General features: G+C 36.9%; 1 protein-coding gene across 1 annotated transcript in view; it reads left to right on the forward strand.

Annotated features, from left to right (window-relative positions):
- Positions 1-4261: 4261 nt before the first annotated feature.
- The window catches only part of LOC105991451 (transmembrane protein 45A-like), a 51283-nt gene continuing 40061 nt past the window's right edge, over positions 4262-15483 (forward strand). Inside the window, exons 1-4 of the mRNA XM_013024093.1 lie at positions 4262-4548; positions 4675-4821; positions 13044-13236; positions 14758-14943. Coding sequence (XP_012879547.1) covers positions 4780-4821; positions 13044-13236; positions 14758-14943 — 421 coding nt within the window. The 5' untranslated portion in view covers positions 4262-4548; positions 4675-4779. The remainder of the gene's footprint in view (positions 4549-4674; positions 4822-13043; positions 13237-14757; positions 14944-15483) is intronic.

Here is a 15483-nt window from a genome sequence, read left to right on the forward strand (position 1 = left end):
AATGAGCAACCAGATCCCACCCATGTCTATATTTTGTCCAGGACTATTTAATTATGCATACTTTATATTCTCTGCCACAGTTCTTCCTCTATTTGGAGCAAAACTTACGTCTATTCAAAAGATAAACTAAAATGCTTACTTTGTCCTTTCCAATGGAATACTCATGCCACATAATAAATCTCCTTTCTCAGCACTTACTGAATACTTTCCTCTTTGCTATATTGATGAGAATTGTTGGACTTGATATGTTGAAACCCCTGGAGTTGGGCCAATTGCCCACAACTCTGATTATATAAATACATGAATATTCATTTTTTAAAATGCCAGTGTTTGGGACTGAGCTCAGGGCCTGGGTGTTATCTTTTGGCTATTTTACTCAAAGCCTTACCATTTAAGCTATAGCTCTACTGTCAGCTTTTCGTTGGTTAATTGGAGGTATAAAGTCTCACAGATTTTCCTGTCCAGGCTGGCCTCAAAACTCAATCCACTGACATGAGCCTTTTGAATAGCTAGGTTTATAGGCATGGGCCACTGGCATCTGGCTTAAATATCTTAATGTCACTGAATTTCACTACTGAAACTTATTACAAGAGTGAACTTTATGTTATATACATTTTACCTAAAAATTAGAGTTTAAACACTGAAAGATCAATCTATTCAATTAACTAATTAATTCAATAGTTCTCAAAAGAAGTTTAAATGGTCAGTGAAGAAATGTTTGACATCCTTAGCCATAAAGGAAATGCAAATCAAAACTACACTGAAATTTGATGTCACTACAGTCAGACTGGCTGTAAAACAACAACAAATGCTGGTAAGGATGGGGGTAAAAAGAATTTTAAAATACTGTTAGTAGGAATGCAAATTCCATAGTACAGCACTATGGAAATCAGTATGGGAATCCCTCACAAAAAGAATACAGTCTTAATATATCTCTACTGAGCATATAGCCAAAAGAATTAAGTCAGCATACAATATTTACATATTTACAATCATGTCTATAGCAGAACCGTTCACAATAGCCAAACTATACGATCTGCGTAAGTACCCCTTCATTGATGAATGGATAAAGAAAATGTAGTAGATACACAATGGAGTATGTTTTAGCCATAAAGATGAATGAAATAATGTTGATCTTAAAATAATAATAATAGATAAGAGTCTTATAGACTCTTATCTACAATTAACCACCAAAAAGTGGGAAGTGAAGCTCTGGCCCAAGTGGTACAAAGTTAGCTTTGAGTACAAAAACACAAGGATAGCACCCAGGCCTTAAATTCTAGTCCCAGGACCAGCACCAAAACAAAAAAAAATATAAAGAAGGATAACTACTCACGAGGCTGAGATCTGGGGGTTATGGTTCCAAGCCAGCTCCAGTTAACTGCTAAAAGTTGGAAGTAAGGGCAAAGATCAAGTGGTAGACTGCCAGTTGTGAGCCAAAAAGCCAGGCAAGAGTGGGGACCTAAGTTCAAGCAAAAAACAAGCAGAATCAAAAATTGTAGCTGGAGATCATCATGTGAAGCAAAGTAAACAAGATTCAGAAACATAAATAGCTCACAGTTTTTCTTGTATGAAATCTGGAAAAACATACATGAGTAAACAGCAAGGTATAGCTGGGGGAGGAGGAACCAGCAGCAATGGGAGGGAGATAAAGATTGTGGTGGTGATGTTTAAATGATCAAAGTACTTTACACACAAATGTATAAACACAAAAGTATAAAGCCCATTAAAATTGAAAAAAAAAGAGGTAGGTAGGAAACAGTAATAGAGGGGTGTTTGATTATGTTGTATACATATATAGAAAGATCACAATGAAACAAATGTACAACTAATACATGCTTCATATAGAAGTTTAAAACGTATGGTAAGTGAAGCCAGGCATTGGTGGCTTATACCTGTAACCCTAGCTGCTCAGGTCGTGGTTCAAAACCAGTAAGTTCAAGGAAGGTCATGAGACTTTTATCTGCTTTTTTTCTGCCAGAAATGACTAGTGACTCAAAGTGATAGAGCACCAGCCTTGAGCACAAAAGCTGAAGAACAGTGCTTAGGCCCTGCGTTCAATCCCTAGGACTGGCGTGCATACATTCACATATTCATGTACATAGACAGACAGACACACACACACACACACACACACACACACATGCACACACACACACACACAGTATGCTAAGTGAAAATAAAAGCCAGACAAAAATTTTTACTTAATATACGATTACATTTATTCAACTGAGTATGTAGAATAAACACACTACAGCTCCTATAGCTCTGAGTAGTGACTCTGGGCACAGCATTTACCATAATGGAGCTAGAAGTACCCATGTTTCTTCAGGTTCCTTCCTTCCTTTCTTCCTTCCTTCCTTCCTACCTGCCTGCATATCCACCAGCTTCCATCTCTATCTTTGCCACTAACTTTCTCTAAAGTTAATTCAGTGTAATTAGGCTTGGGGGAAAAGTAAGCTGAAACAGAGGACATGTTATAATCAACATAGCAGCGAGAACCCTCATTCTAGTTTCAGAATGAGTACACTTCCTAAAACCAAGTCACAGAAAAGCTTTGAGCACCTTTCCTTTGTAGTGGTTATTGTTCTTCAGACAACTCAGCCTATATGCCTATTTTCTCTTCATACCTTATATATTATTTTAGGCTATTCATATTCTTTTCCAGGAATGAGTCTGCTGTGAGCCAAGAGGATAGAGTGAAAAGTTGTTAGTTATTTTTTTTTACTGTTAACAAGACTTTGTTAATAGGGAGCATGACTGCCATTGTTGTATTAAGTATGTAGTGAACTGGGAAGAATTATCTATCCTGGAAGTTTTCTGGATAGTTTGGCTGTAGTCTTTGTTGCTTGCTGTCCACAGAGCCTCATGTGAGGAGAAGCTAGGGACTTCTTTCTGTTTCCCCCTTGTGCACTTCTGTGTCAAAAAAATGAGAAGGAAGTAGCTATATATGAGATGGTCACTGAGCCACACAACCTATGTAAATAGGAAGCTGAATTTTCAGATGTTTATGACTTTTTAGTCCACTGCTTATTCTAATGACTGCTAGGTTTTCAGAGTTGTGTTTTAATATTTGGCTAGTTAATTGTCATGATAGTGGTGATAATTCTCACAGGTTAATTTCAACCAATTTATGTTCAATAAGTAATGTATCAAAGTATACTTTCATAAATTAGCACCCTGGATGAGGTAGGTGTTTCAAGAAGCTTGCTTAGAAAACATGCCTTAAGAGAGTGTATTTTCTACATACCAGGGCATGATAAATTATATAAGATTCTAGGCATTCACCCACAGTGAGATCAAAGAAAGGTACTCTTCCGGGAACAACACAAAGACACAATGCTTATGTGCCTCTGATCTTATAAAATAATATTTATCCATGGGAAGAAGAGTTTTTTCTTTGTTGTTGTTTTTGTTTTCTTTTCCTTTTAATTTATCTGTCTTTGGGAGAGTAAGAGCGGCACAAAGGGTGAACAAATGCAACAGTGATATGCACTAAACACTATGTTAAAAATGAACTATACACCTTGTATGTGGGGATGGGAGGGAAAAACTGGGAGAGAGGAAGGAATGACAGTCATCAAAAAGAAATGTTTATCTGAGTTACATTCCTATAATCACCTTTACAATAACAATAATAAATTAAAACATGTAATTTAAATGAGCTCCAGGAAATGGAAACGAGTTTTTTTCTTTGTTGTTGCTTTTTCTTTGTTCATCTATCTGATTTGGGGAGGATAAGGGGAGGCACAGAAATGGAGAGACAAAGGGTGAACAAATGCAGCAGGAGTACTTACTAGACACTCTATTGAAAATGAACTGTACAACTATAGGTAGTGATGGGAGGTAAGAGTAAGGGAAGGGGTAACATAGTCCAAAAAGAAGCGTACTCATTACTGAACTTATATAACTGTAACCCCTCTGTACATTACCTCTACAATAGCAATAAAATGTATTAAAAATAAAAAACTGTATTTTCTATGTAATCATGTTTTTATTGTATGAAAAGTGGACTGAAATTTAAAAAGCTCTGTTTCTGTTGAGGATGGAGTAACATGATCAACTTTATCCTTTTACCTAAGACAACCACGCAAATCAGATAAAACATTTATTTTTGAAGCCCTGGCCGACAGGCAGTGAACATAACTGAAAAATTGGAAGTAGAACGTGGTCACTGCTCTGCTCAGTGTCCAGGGAGATTGAATCCCAGCTGAGTGGATTAAGTGACATAGGAATGTAGACTGGATGCAAATCAGTTTTCCCTAGGTTACCAGGTTCTTCCCGTGATATGGTCATTTCCAGTATTTAACAATGCAACAACAGCTAGATAAGACGGAGTAAGTTTATTACTGTAGATCGTATGCAGACACTGGCATGAGTACAAGGCCCAGAGAGAAAAGTGTGTGGGAGGAGGCAAGTGACTTTTCCAGGCCCTGGCAAGGCTGGTGCTTGGAAACTGAAGGCGTGATCAGTAAGCAGCACCTGTGCTTGGCAGCGCCTCTGCTGTACTTGTGACCAGAGGAGAACTTGTGTAAAGATAAAACCTGGGTAAATTTTAATGCTATTCTGTGTCTTCTCACTATCCTTTGACATTGTCTTTGTTTTACTAGTTGCTTCTGTCACATACTCAGATGTGTGTGTGTTTAATTTTAGCCTGCTGCTTTCTTTTTCCAGAAAAGCCTAACACTAAGAAGAAAGATAAAAACTGGACTTTAGCTGATTTTTCTTATCCCTGCCATTTCAGCCTTAAAGAGTTTTGAGCTACTGAAGCTAATCAAAATGAATAATTCAGAACATACAATTGGAGTGAATTCCCCAGAGGTTAGTTTATTATTTCTGGAATGACTTTAAGCTTTCTACTTTTTTTCCCTTCCTTCTTTTCTTCTCTTTCTTTTTGTTTTCCTTCCTTCCTTCTGTTTGTTCTGAAGTTCTTTCACTCTTTTTGAGACACTGACTCAGTTGTGAGCTGACCTCCAGCATGTGACCTTCTTTCCTTAGGCCCCTGAGTGCTGGAATTATAGGCATGTATTATTATGTCTAGGTCTGAAGTAACTCTTGGTTTGATAATGCAGAAATAACAAGAATGTTTGATTCATAAAGTGCCCAGGCACAGAGTTCAGGCCCCACAACTGGATCCCCCCCCCAAAATACGGAAATTATGACTCTCACAACCAATATGAGTTCCTTTCAGTCTGCTGAAGAGGGTGGAACTGATTTTTGACAAAGCTCAGTAGCTTAATTCTGACAGAATTATTTTTTGGGGGTCCAGTCATGGTGCCTGAACTCTGGCCTGAGTGCTGTCCCTCAGCTCTTCAGCTCAAGGCTAGCACTCTATCACTTGAGCCATAGCACCACTTCCAGCTTTTTTCTTTTTGCTTATGTGGTGCTGAAGAATTGAACCCAGGGTGTCATGCATGCAAGGCAAGCGCTCTACCGCTGAGCCACCTTCCCAGCCCCTCTGACAGAAATTTTATGGAAATGAGATTTCATTTTATATTAAGATCTGTCAATGTGGATATGGGAATTCAGTCAAGAAAAGAAGAGTTAATTTTTCCCCCTATCCTTGAACTTGGGCCTGAGTGCTGTCCCTAAGCTCCTTTTGCTCAAGGATAGCACTCTGCCACCTAAGATACAGCACTACTTTCAGCTTTTTCTGTGATTAATTGGACATAAGAGCTTATAGACTTCTCTTCCCTGGTTGGCTTTGAACTACGATCTTCGAATCTCAGTCTTCAGAATAGCTAGGATTCCAGGGATAAGCCACTGGTGCCTGGATAAAAGATGTTAACTGTGTGCAGCTGATAAGTCTTGTGCAGAAAGACTTGTCAAACTACCATAGAAAGGAGTTAAAATGATCAGTCAAAGAAAGCATTGTAACTACAAACTTACACATGATAATGCATACTGTGAAGATAACTTTCTGTGTGGGAAGAAAACAGGAAGATTTAATTTAGATGTGATGAGAATAAAGAAAGCCTCATGAGAAAGAGACATTGGAGAGAGCCTCTTCCTACACAGAATTTCTAGGAATATGTGAAACCAGCATTTCAAGAGAGAAAACAGCCTTGCAGAGAATAAATATTTAGTGAATGTACCCAGAATCAATCCCAAGTTCAACAGCTGGGAAACCTAATGTCTCCCTGACTTTTTGAGGCCTATGCTGTAGTGAGGAGACAGATAAGGATCTGAGGGTGTATGAGGTAGCACAAACTGACGATGGGGGAAATCTTTCCCTCTTTTTTTTTTTAATCTCTGCATCTTAGTGCCAGCAGAGACCACAGCCCTGACCACGAAGGTCTGTACAGTGGATCTATTTCTCCTTCCAATGGATAGGAGATAATAATCTCTTTACTTCTTGGTTCTCACTGTCCTGTTCTGGCTCAGACTCATCCCCACAGAAATGAGCGTATGCCATCACCTCTTAACAGGTTTTATTGCCTGTAGCCTCTTTATTCCTTTGATATATTCTTACCTGACTGACAAGGTAACTTCCTGAAATACCATTTAGAACAGCAACTTCTTCAGTCCAAAACTTTTCCCAGCACCATGCTGGCAGAGGAGCATCTTATTGGGAGGTGCTTACACATTCCCTTCTTTTATTGGGAGGTGCTTGCACATTTCCTTCTTTACCTTTTCCTTTCAGATTAGAAACATGGCCAGGACTCAACCTCCTTAGTTGATATTCAGGAATATCTTCTCTGTCCTTCAGACATTGAGGGCATTGTCTTGTAGGGATGGGTGAGATCCTTCATAGACCTAAATGAGTCACAGAGTTGGAAGCCCCATTGTGTTTCCTCAATTTTTGTTCTCGGATTCGGTTTCGTAATTAAGTACTCAGACTCTCTTACTGTCAGACTTGAATTCAACACCAGTTCTGTCATTAACTCTGGAAATCTTTTCTATAAATTATTAGTCTTCTTTAAACCTTAATTTCCTCATCTGTTAATTCCAGGAGGCTCATTGCGATTGTATGAGTGAAGTTTGGATTATAAGAAACACTTTATACAAAAATTTAATAAGTGCCTAGCCTATAATGAGCCTTGAGTCCATATTTCTTAATTAAATCATTCATAAGCTATATGTGTATTGATAAATAGAGTTTCAGCGGATGACTTCTGACTTGCCTTTTTTGCATCCCTACGATCAGTTAGTAGTTTTCCTCCAAGTATTGTTTTTGGAGAGTGTTCCAAACCACCACTTTTATTTAGTGGTGGTGCTGGCTGAAAACACTGGATTAGGAATACTGAATTTTAATGTCAAGGAGCTGGATGGAAACTTCATAGACTAAAATAGACTCAAGAAAGTTAGTTGGAAATCTTCTGTGGGTCCTCTAGTTTTGCACAGCCCTCTGGTTTTTTCTTTCTTTCTTTCTTTTTTTTACATATATCACAAAGACATGTAGTTTCTTTTGTTTTTTGTTTTTTTGTTGTTGGCCATGGGGCTTGAACTCTGGGCTTGGTCGCTATCTCTCAGCTCTTCAGCTCAAGGTGAGCGCTCTACCACTTGAGCCACAGCCCCACTTCCTTTCGGTTGTTCTTAATTGGCCATTTGTTTTATTTTCCTTTTAATTAAAAATAGTAGAAGGTCTTAAAGCTGGGGCACTGGAGAGTAGGTTCTTAGTGTTCTAGTCCCATTTCATAAGGTCCTTCACAGACTTAAATGAGTCACAGAGTTGGCAGCTTCATTGTGTTTCCTCAGTTTTTGTTCTAGGATTTGATATCATCAGGCTCATTGTTAGAATGAGAAGAAAACTTGAGCTCTTTTCCTTTTAGATTCTATGTAAAACAAGTGAACCATAAAGAATTTTGCTGTTTTATTTGGCAATTAAAATCTTCAAGATCTAAAATAATGGTAGCACTGGCAAAGTCACAATGCCTTGAATAATCTTTTTGCATATATCAATTGTAAAAATGCTGAATTTCATGATAACATTTTAATACATGTGTTCAATTCACAGTGATCCTATTTATCGCTTATCGGTTTCTTTTGTTCTCTCCCTTCCCATTTGCTACTTCTCCATCTTACTTCCAAGTCTTTCCTCCACCCTCCCCATTCCTGGGGCTTGAAACTCAGGGTTTGAGTGCCCTGAGCTATTGTGCTCAAGGATAGTGTGCTTTACCACTTTGAGTCACAATTCCATTCCAGCTTTTTGTGGTTAATTAGAGATAAGAGTCTCATGGACTTCTTGCCCTGACTGAATTTGAACTGCAGTGTTCAGAGCTCAGTCTCTTGAGTTGCTAGGATTACAAACATGAGCCACAAGCATCCAGTCTTTCATGTCTTTGTAAAACAATTACATATAGGAGAAAGCATTCAATATTTGTCTGTGTTTTTGAGTTTGCCTTATTTTACTTAACATGATGATCTCTAGTAGTTCCATCAATTTTGTTCCATATAATTTTGTTCTTTATCTAAACTAATACTTTACTGCCCATAGATACCACACTTTCTTTATGCATTTATCTATTGACAGATATACGAGCTTGGAAACTGTAGATAGTATATATACAATATAACATGGATAGTTCCAGCACCAGTACAAAAAGTTATTTTGAAGTTCACATACATTTGCAGTATGAGAAATATTCATGGTAATTTCTACCAACAGTGAATAAGGGCTCCTTCCTCCCTCCCACATCCTTACCAGTATTTATTGCTTTTTGTCTTCGTGATGATATTCATTTTGACTTGTGTGAGATGATAGCATCATGTAGGTTTTTTGGGGGGGGTCCATTTGTGGGGCCTGAACTCTGGGCCTGGGAGCTGTCCCTCAGCTCTTCAGCTCAAGGCTAGCACTCTACCACTTGAGCCACAGCACCACTTCCGGCTTTTTTTTTCTTTTTGTTTATGTGGTGCTGAGGAATCGAACCCAGGGCCTCATGCATGCAAGGCAAGCGCTCCACCACTGAGCCACCTTCCCAGCCCATGATGTAGTTTTAGTTTGCATTTCCTTATGTTGAATGCCACGTGTTGAATTGGCCATTTATAGTTATTTTGGAAATTGTCTATTCAATCCATTTCCCTACTTATTGAGAGAGTTGTTCTTTCTGTGTTTACTTTTTTAAGTTCTTTGCATATTTTGGATATTAATTTCTTGTCATATGAATAGCTGAAGAAAATTTTTCTCTCATTCTTTAGTCATCTCTTCATTCTGGTAAATTATTTTCTTTCTTGTATAGAAACTTTAGTTTGATGCAGCCTTATTTGTCATTTCTTCCCATGACTTCCTGAGCACATGGAATCCTATTAAGAATGTCTTCTGTACGTTTGCGTATTGAAATGATTTCCTGTAGCAGTTTCAGTTTTAGGTATTAGATTTAGATCTTTGACCAATTTTGAGTTGATTTTTATACAGGATGAGAAGTCTTGTCTTAGTCTTTTACATGTTGATATCCAGTTTTCCCAGTAAACATTATTGAAGAGGTTGTCTTTTCTTTAGTGAATGTTTTTGGCACCTTATTGAGAATTAGATTGTTTTATTTTTTGGATCTTCCATTTTATTCCATTGACCTATATTTCTGTTGTTGTGGCAGTATCATTTTAGTTTTTCTGTCTATGTCTCTGTAAACTTGAAATTAGATATTATGCTACTTCAGCATTGGTCTTTTTGTTATGGATTGCTTTGACTATAGAGGACATTTTGTGCTTCTATGGAAATTTTAGATTTGTGTTTTCTATTTGTGTGAAGACTGTGATTGGAATTTTGATGGAAATTGCATTGAATATATATATCACTTTGGTAATATTTTGTTGATACATGAACATTGGAAGTCTTCTCATTTTCTTTTGTCTTCTACAATTTCTTCAGTGCTTTTGTTCAGTATTAGTTATGGAAGCATTTCATCTTCTTGTTTAGTTTTATTGCTACATATTTAATTTTTGAGGCTGTTATTAATAGGATTGTTTTACTGATTTCTTTCTCAAAATGTTCACTAATGGCATATAGAAATGCTACTGATTTTTGTATGCTGATTTTATATTCTCCGCTGAAAGTGTTTAAACATCTAAGAGCTTTCTAGTAAAGTCTAGGATCTTCTAAACACAAGATCATACCAACTGTCAATAGGAATAACTAGACTTCTTCCTTTCCTGTTTATATACATTTTATTTCTTTTTCCTGCCTTATTGCTCTGGCTAAGAATTCAAACATTATATGGAAAAAGTGGTAAAAGTGTATGTGTGTGTGAAAGAGTTTGGAGTCAAAGCATTTTTCCACTGATATTTCAAGAAAAATCTGAGAGGCTATGCAGAGGTTTGCAGCAAGGACTCAGTTATCATACAGGGTACCTGGTAGGGAAATGCTGGTAACTAACTATATTACCTATACCAACAAAACATCTACACACACACACACACACACACACACACACACACACACACACACACACACACCACAACAATAAAGTAACAACAAAACTATAATAAGGCCAGGTGCTCAGGAGGTACTCAGGAGGCTGAGATCTAAGGTTTGCAATTTGAAGCCAGCCCAGGCAGGTAAATCTGTGACACTATATCTAATTGATCACAGAAAAAGCTGGAAGTGGCACTGTGGCTCAAGTGGTAGAGTGCTAGCCTTGACCAAAAGGAGCTCAGGGACAGTGCTCAGGCCCATAGTTGAAGCCCCAGGACTGGTTTGCCAGTGTTTTGACAAATCACAAAACCAGAACAACATAGGTGTTATTTCGCATTGGCTCACATTGATTCCTATAATTGAATTACTTATCAGTTACAAATATACCACTAATCTCTGTTTCTTCATCATGATGCCCTTGTCCAACCCCAAATAAAGGTGTATTTAGGGGAGTACTTACAACAGACAGGTTTTTTAGAGTAGGCAAACATCAGTGTTTAGGGAGTCTGATGCATAGATTTTCAATTTGATTTTCTTCAGTGGCATAGTTTACAAGGCCTCTCCCTCATTTCTTTCCTCCTTGACAGCCATTACATACCCTCATTTCCATCCTTGTTTAGGTAAATCTTCTGTAACCTTAGATTTCTGTCATCCATATGTCTCTCTGAAAAACTACTCTTCTCCCAATACCCCCTGCCTAACAACCTCAATTTCTTTTCATCTGATAGACAAGTATTAAGATCATAAATGTTAACTGTTAAGATAAACTCTAATTGTACACTTAATGCTTTCAACAAAATCTGACCAGAAAAACAAATCCCAACAATATCAAACTGTCAACTGACTAATCAGTCAAGAACACAGACAATAATCTATTAGGAAGACTACAGCCTCTACTCCCCAAATTAAAACCAAAAGAGTTTCCAAATGGGCAGAACAAACCATAGAAATAAGAAAAATGGCAAGTCAAGGAAGCTTAATTTCCACAGAAAGTAACCAGACAATACAGAAGACAATGAAGGACCTAGAGATATTTCTCAAAATGCTTTAAAAATACTGCTAATAAATATAATTAATGAAAAGATAGAAAACTTACACAAGGCAGTTAATAAGCAGTATGAGACTAAACAGACATTATTAGAATACATGGAGTCTACAAACTGAAAACCAAAAGAATTCCAAGGGAAGGAAAGACTCCAATGAAAAAAACAGTCACCCAACTAAAGGAAATGAGATTAGACATAGATGAACAAATCAAAGAAGTGATGCCCATATATGACCAAAAGGAAAACTCCCAATAAAGAGAAGCCATCAAAAATTACCAATTAGAAGACAGAGAAATTAAAAAAGTAGGAAGTCTTGACAGCAGAATAGATGATATAGAAGACAGTATTAGAGATTCAAGACAGATTAGATATAATAGAGAAAGAAGAGAAATTATTCAGAACAAATGCAAGAAAGAGGAAATGAGCTTGCAAGAACTTTAGGACTCAGAAGACCTAATTTAAGACTGATAGGTACTTTGAAGGGAGAAGAGAAGGAAACTAAAGGTATAGGAAACATATTCAACAGAATTCTAGCAGAGAGCTTCTTGAACATCCAAAAAGATAGGCCCATTCAAATATAAGAAGGCTTTAGAACTCCCAACGGACCAGACAAGAATAGAACATTCCATCAACAGATTGTAATATGGATAGGCTCAATAGAGACCAAGGAAAGCAACCTTAAAGTTATCAGAGAGAAAAGCTTGATTACTTGTAAAGGAAAACCAGTCAGAATACCTACAGAGCTTTCCTATGACCCAGTAATTCCACACCTGGACATTTAGCCAACAGACCAAAATCACACTAAAGCTACCAGCACATCCATGTTCATTGCAGCATTGTTTACCATAGTCAAGATATGGAATCAACCTAGATGCCCTTCAGTGGATGAATGCATAAAAAAAAATCTGGTATAGTCACACAATGGAATTCTATGCTTTTATAAGAAAGAATGATACTGCACCATTTGTAAGGAAATGGAAAGACTTGGAAAAAATTGTATTAAGTGAAGTAAGCCAGACCTAAAGAAACATAGGCTGCATGGCTTTCCTCATTTGTGGTAACTAGAACGTGCCTATAAATCTACAAGTAGGAAGTGGCGCTGTAGCTCAAGTGGTAGAGCGCTCTCCTTGAGCTGAAGAGCTGAGGGACAGCGCTCAGGCCTGGAGTTCAAGCCACATGACCAACAACAACAACAAAAAATCTAAAAAAATAAATCTACAAGTAAACACAATGAATGGTAAAAGACAAAAAATTACAGGTGGACATGATCAATTAAATAGGACTCTGAACATTCACACAGTGAAACCAAAGGAAGATATTCTTAGGAGAGGATTACAATGGCTCAATAGCTATGTGTATATGATCATATAATATGTTTATTGAAATGATAAGAGTTTTTTGGTTTTTTGCCTTTTTTGTTTCTTTCAGTTATGAAGGTTATTATTATTATTAAAGATTCCATGTAAAACACATGACCCAGTAAGTTTTAGTGAGTATTTAATATTTTATTGGAATTGCTGGCATCATACTAAGGTCATAGTGTACCCATAATCATCAGAATATAATGTATTCTTTGGGGACAAGAGATATTTTGCCTATGTTCCAGAAATGAAATGCCTACCTTCTGCATATTTTTATCTCTGTAGGTCAAGGGTACTTTTGCAGGTCATGCTCTCCCTGGAGCAATCTTTTTTACCCTGGGTTTTTGGTGGTATATAAAGATTCTTTTGATGTATATATACAAAAAGCAAACACGGACCTGCTACATTCGTTACAAAGCATTCTTCCAGAGAGCAGAAATTTTGGAAGGAATTATAAGCCTGTGTATTATCTTAACTGGTAAGTGGAAAATTTTTGTTTTTTTGTGTGTGTGCATAGATTAGACTCAATATAAAAAATGACTACAAATATTTTCATATTCAAAATATCTCTTAATATGTATCTAATTGTAATTGCCACCAGATATAATTTGTTAAGAAGATAATAATGCCTCATGTTTAACCAAAGGATTGTTCTTTAATGAGTTAGAGTATTTAATTTCCCTACCAAGTGAAGGTGAATTAGATTTTAGAATTGGTTTTAGAATTGGTTTTAGATTTTAGAACCTCTGAAGCACTCTCATAACAATATTTTCTGATAACTGAAAGAATGAACCCTAATTTAAATCATTTTTCAAATAATACCAAAATGATTAAATGATTGTAGAAAATATTTACTAGTAAATCACTGCGGATAGTCTGTAGACTGGTCAGGGCACTCATCCTTTTCTGTTTCTTCTTTCTTTCTTTTGCTCTTCCTTCTTTTCTTTCCCTTTTCCCCTTTTTCTTTCCCTCCCTTCCTTTCCTTCTTTCTCTCTTTCACTTCCTTCCTCCTTCCCTTTCTTTTCTCTTTCCTTTCCTTCCTTCCCTCCTTCCTTTCTTCCATCCTTCCTTCCCCCCTCCCCCTCTCTCTCTTTCCTTTTATGCCAGTTATAAGGCTTGAACTCAGGACCTAGTTACTCTCCCTGAGCTTTTCTGCTCAAGGCTAGAAGTCTACCACTTCTGGCTATTTGGTAGTTAATTGGATAAAAGAGTCTCATGAACTTTCCTGTCTGGGCTGGCTTTGAACTGCAATACTCAGACGTCAGCATCCTGAATAGCTAGATTATAGACGTGAGCCACCAGCACCTGGCTTCTCTTGCTTTCTGACTTGGTTAAGGAGGTTAGATTAGTCCAGGTAATTTCTGAATCATAATCATTGCCTTTGAAAATTCTTCAAAAAATTCTGTATTTTAGAGTTCTATTAGAAATTTTCCTTCCAGTATTCAAATTAGATTTTTCTCATGCTTTATTAATGGCAATAGATTTTCATTGACCCTGAATTACAGATCAACTGTCTCCAAAGAAAATAATTTCCTTATCAATTTCTATAGGTCAGCAAATAAGTTATCATCTCTAAGAAAGTTAAACTTTTTGTATAACTGACTAAATCATGTGGTGTATCTATCTAGGCCTCTCCAGTTATCCTCAATTGAGTCAAAGCAGAATTTCAGAGCTTTGATCAGATAAGAAGGATAACTCCTTATCTTGTGGCAGCTATGCAGTGATGTAGAACTTAGGAAGGAAGTAACTATCCTTTATTATACTGACTCATAAGCCTAATTCCTTAAATAATTCAAAATGTAATTTAATCATTAGATTGGAATTGGTAGTTGAACTAAAATCAACCGCATTGAAGATCTGAAATAGCCAAAAGAGGGGAATCTGGCTCATAAGAGGATGATAGATTGGAAAAACTTCAAGCGCATCCTCCTACATCTTCATGTAATCCTAGGTAAGTTTATGGAGAAAGTTATTCATGCTGTCTTCTGTTCTTGTACAGGTGTAATTGTTCTACAGATCAAGGCTGTAAAAGAAGACCAGTGGCTCCGATTCCTGCGCTTTCATCATTTAACTATCTATCTCTTCTTTGGTTTGTGGGCAGTGACCAACATCTTATGCTTCAGCACCAGGTCAATTCCAGTCTCCTTAACCAAATTAATGTTGGCAAATGCCTTTCTTGTGACTGGTAAGTATGAGTAACTATTCTTCATTAGCCAATATTTGTATAGCCCTTTATAACAGTGTATCTTTACTGCAGCTTTGATAGATAATTCTGTATATCTTGGCCATCATGAGATACTTGGATATTCTAAGCAGAATGCTGAAAATCTTTCTTCCCTATTAATAGAAGTATACAAATAACAATTTCTCACTATGCTTTTTTCACATTATATTTATCTTAAGAAAGAAATACTAACAGTTCTTACCAATCTCCTTGGATATTATCATTGTTCTCACATTTGACAATGAGAACTGAACTCAGAACAATGGATATCTTGTAATGACGCAACTACTTACAACAGGACACCTTCCACTATCTGCTCATAAGCTTTCAGAATACTGAGAGAGTAAAATTGTCCCAATATATGATGGGTAGAGTCTAAAAGTTTCATTCACATCAAAACATAAGGTCTTTATTTTCTTTATTTTTAGACTTTCATGAAAAAAAAACTCTGTGTGTGTGTGTGTGTGTGTGTGTGTGTGTGTGTGTGTGTGTGTGTGTGTG

Source organism: Dipodomys ordii, unplaced genomic scaffold, assembly GCF_000151885.1.
Source record: "Dipodomys ordii isolate 6190 unplaced genomic scaffold, Dord_2.0 Scaffold73, whole genome shotgun sequence".
In the NCBI taxonomy this organism is placed as follows: domain Eukaryota; kingdom Metazoa; phylum Chordata; class Mammalia; order Rodentia; family Heteromyidae; genus Dipodomys; species Dipodomys ordii.